This window comes from Glandiceps talaboti, chromosome 2 (genome assembly GCF_964340395.1).
Source record: "Glandiceps talaboti chromosome 2, keGlaTala1.1, whole genome shotgun sequence".
Classification (NCBI taxonomy): Eukaryota; Metazoa; Hemichordata; class Enteropneusta; family Spengelidae; genus Glandiceps; species Glandiceps talaboti.
Window position 1 is genome coordinate 12,450,263 of NC_135550.1, and position 3,145 is coordinate 12,453,407.

The window sequence follows — 3,145 nt, forward strand, 5'->3', positions numbered from 1 at the left end:
TTCATTAAATATCACCACTGGGCAATTATATAACCTTACATTTTCTTTTTAATCAAATGATTCGATTACTTACTTCAGAAAAATTTCTTTCATCATTATCCTCACAACAAATAATATAGTTACTCAATTAGAAATACCAAATTTGATCATGTTTTTCCCTATTCCAAGTTTCGGGTATGAGTTCATGCTACTGTTTTATATTTATTTCCTTTTGAAATTCATTTGTCAGTCTTTACCCTAATCGAGCTGTTTGCAATGTACCATTTAGCTTTACATAAACCGATTTCCTTTACATTAGTCCACTCAACTGTCTTCCATTAGGAGAAATGTTTGAGGCAAGCATTATCTGATTGATTTACTGACAGTGTACATAAAATATTCAATTGGATCACATGTATCAGTAACACTTTGATAGCCAACAGAAAGGGATATGTTTTCGTGGGTCGACATGTATTGATTGGCAACTTGCTGGAGGAAATGTAAGCGGATGTCTGGATGTTCATCGGAAAAATGCAAAAATATACCCGGTGTAGTTAAGACACGAAGCGTTTCATATATACATGACGTGGCTTTAGTATTACTGTCACCTGCTCTTAAGACTGCATCTAAAGTACCTTTGTCCAGAGCAATATCAATGACATCCCCTTTAAATGGTAATGCACAGGTATCAGCTACCACAAAGTTAACATCTCTTGACAAGTTTTTCCTCTTGACTACCTTGTCTGAAATATCGCAACTAGCAAGTTGACTAACAGCAACTTGGGAGAAATCCACACACCATAAAGTACTGTCCAGTTCAACTCTATTAAGAAAGTCCATGCTGAAGTATGATGTCCCACAACCAATATCCAAAATATGAAATCTCCTATTTTTAGGCCAATTACTTGGTTTTGGGAAATACTTTTCCAATTGTTCGTGAGCATCTTCAAAATCAAGGAACCAATTAAAATTAGGCTCTTGCTTTCTTTTGTAAAATGTATTCCATGTTGTCCTATCACTCATGTTGGTCACAATGCTCTCTGAAAACAAAAAGAAGAAAGAAAAGTCAACTTTTATGAATGTGTTATTATTTCATAAATTGTATAGCAGTCGAATACAAAGAATCTGTAATGTCTTTCTAGTTTTGAAACCCAAGTGTGCATACGCTAGGATTTTTGTCGCACGTACATGAATCCTTCACGTGTAGAACAGTAATTGATTGTAATGAGATTTGAATATTTTATGAAGTCACAAATTGCATGAATCGATGATTCATATATACCCATATGCAATATTGAATGGTTAAAGTGAAACAAGGTGAGTTGAAAAGATTTCCCTTCAAGTGAAAATACTTTCATTAAGGCTTGAATAAATATTCTAGTATAGTGCTTAATGCCATTGCATGCCTTTTATGAAGAGTTATATCTTAATACCAGGTTTGAGTTCGAGCAATTATAACACAAGTGATGCAGTAAAAGTTTACTGTGGGTACATTTTTAATATGCAGCAAATATGTCTAAAAAAAACATTTTAGAAAAGTGGGTGTTCTGAGAATAGAAGAGAAATGAGGGGAGCCTGATTATTCAATAATTTGAGACCATAAAGTTATTCTTGCAAAATAGTGGCCACCTGTTAGGTCAACTGGTAAACAATTCTTGATTTATGGTAAAGAATTAACTCTCATACAGTGATCGAGCAGGAGCAAAAAACAGCAAATATGTCGCTCAAGTCAAAAGAAATGGATTTGGCAAAGACAAAGGTGTCATGTGTGAGACCAGTAGTCTAAATTACAACTTGTCAAATACAAAATCCACTTTTCTAACCATATACATGTAAACATTATACATTACTTTTAGCAAGTAAGACTTTGAATAGGTCAAAGTTGATTCCATCCAATGATATTACTCAACAGTGGAAGATACTAAGGTTATATATATAGTGACCAAAAGGTGAGATTTTGGTAACAATGAAGTAACATAGAGTGTAGTCCTCTGAAGGAGAGGCTGTGATGGTAATAGATCTAGAGTAACATAGTCCCCTGAGTGAGAGACTACAGTAAAAATGAAGTAAGGCTCCATTACTTAAATACTTTGTTTGCCATCCTTGAATTTCCCCAAAACCTACCAGACAGACAGGGAAAAAACAAACACAGAAAAAAAACCCACAATGCTAGCATGTCATGTAAAATTCACTTTTCTGTTGATTCATTCTCTGTTTGTTCCTAAATCTACTAGACTGGTGAAATATGAATGTCAAAGTTTGATTGTCTTAAACAACTATTTAGATATACATTTATGTGTAGTTATTCTCAAGATATTTGAACAGTCACTCCATTTACATTAAGTATGAAATACAGCTTTGCACAGAAATTTTGGGCAAAATGAAATGTGTTTTTCTTCTTCTTCTAAATCTACCGACAAACATGCCTGAATGCGGATGGCAAACATTAGAATTTACTTTGTGGCACCTAACATTGTATTAAAATTAGAATTAGTTTATTTATATAGCGATATGTCAATGAAAACATTATCCACATTGCTTTACAATAATGCACAAATGCAAAATAAAGCAGTATAACCAAAATCATTCATTGCATGAAGCCGACAGTTCGATACTGGCAATAGTCTGAAGCAATGTTCTCAATACTAGCTAGTGACTGTCGGCTCTAGAATTTACCGAAAAGGTGAGTTTTATGTTTCAAGAGAGAGAGAGAGAGACTGCCATGCCGATACAGTAACATAGTCTCTCAGGGAGACTATGGTGTAAACAGAGCAACATAGTCTCCTGGGAAGAGACTATGGCAACAATAGAGTTACAGATAATCCCAGAGGGCGAGACTACCGGATAGTGAAAATGAAGTAACATTGTCTTCTCAGTGGAGGATGAGGAGGGAGAGACTATGCTACCAACGGAGTGGCATACATGTACGTCACTGTACTGTTTACTGAATAATAACCATCCATTTTTATTAACCTATTTATTATTATACTTATAGTGTTTGTTGTGCTGTATTTCTATTTTTGTCCATGAAGTTTGTATTTCTCATTTTGGGTGTCAAATAAACTATGCTATGCTACCATTGCTATGCTATGCTATGCTATGCTACGTTACGCCTACGCTGATGCAGTGATGGGAGACTATGGTGACATGAAAAATAATAGTCCCC

General features: G+C 34.8%; 1 protein-coding gene across 1 annotated transcript in view; it reads right to left on the bottom strand.

The window, feature by feature from the left end:
- Positions 1-342: 342 nt before the first annotated feature.
- The window catches only part of LOC144444312 (citrate synthase-lysine N-methyltransferase CSKMT, mitochondrial-like), a 3,323-nt gene continuing 520 nt past the window's right edge, over positions 343-3,145 (bottom strand). Inside the window, exon 2 of the mRNA XM_078133729.1 lies at positions 343-1,019. Within this exon, the coding sequence (XP_077989855.1) occupies positions 343-1,019 (677 nt within the window). The remainder of the gene's footprint in view (positions 1,020-3,145) is intronic.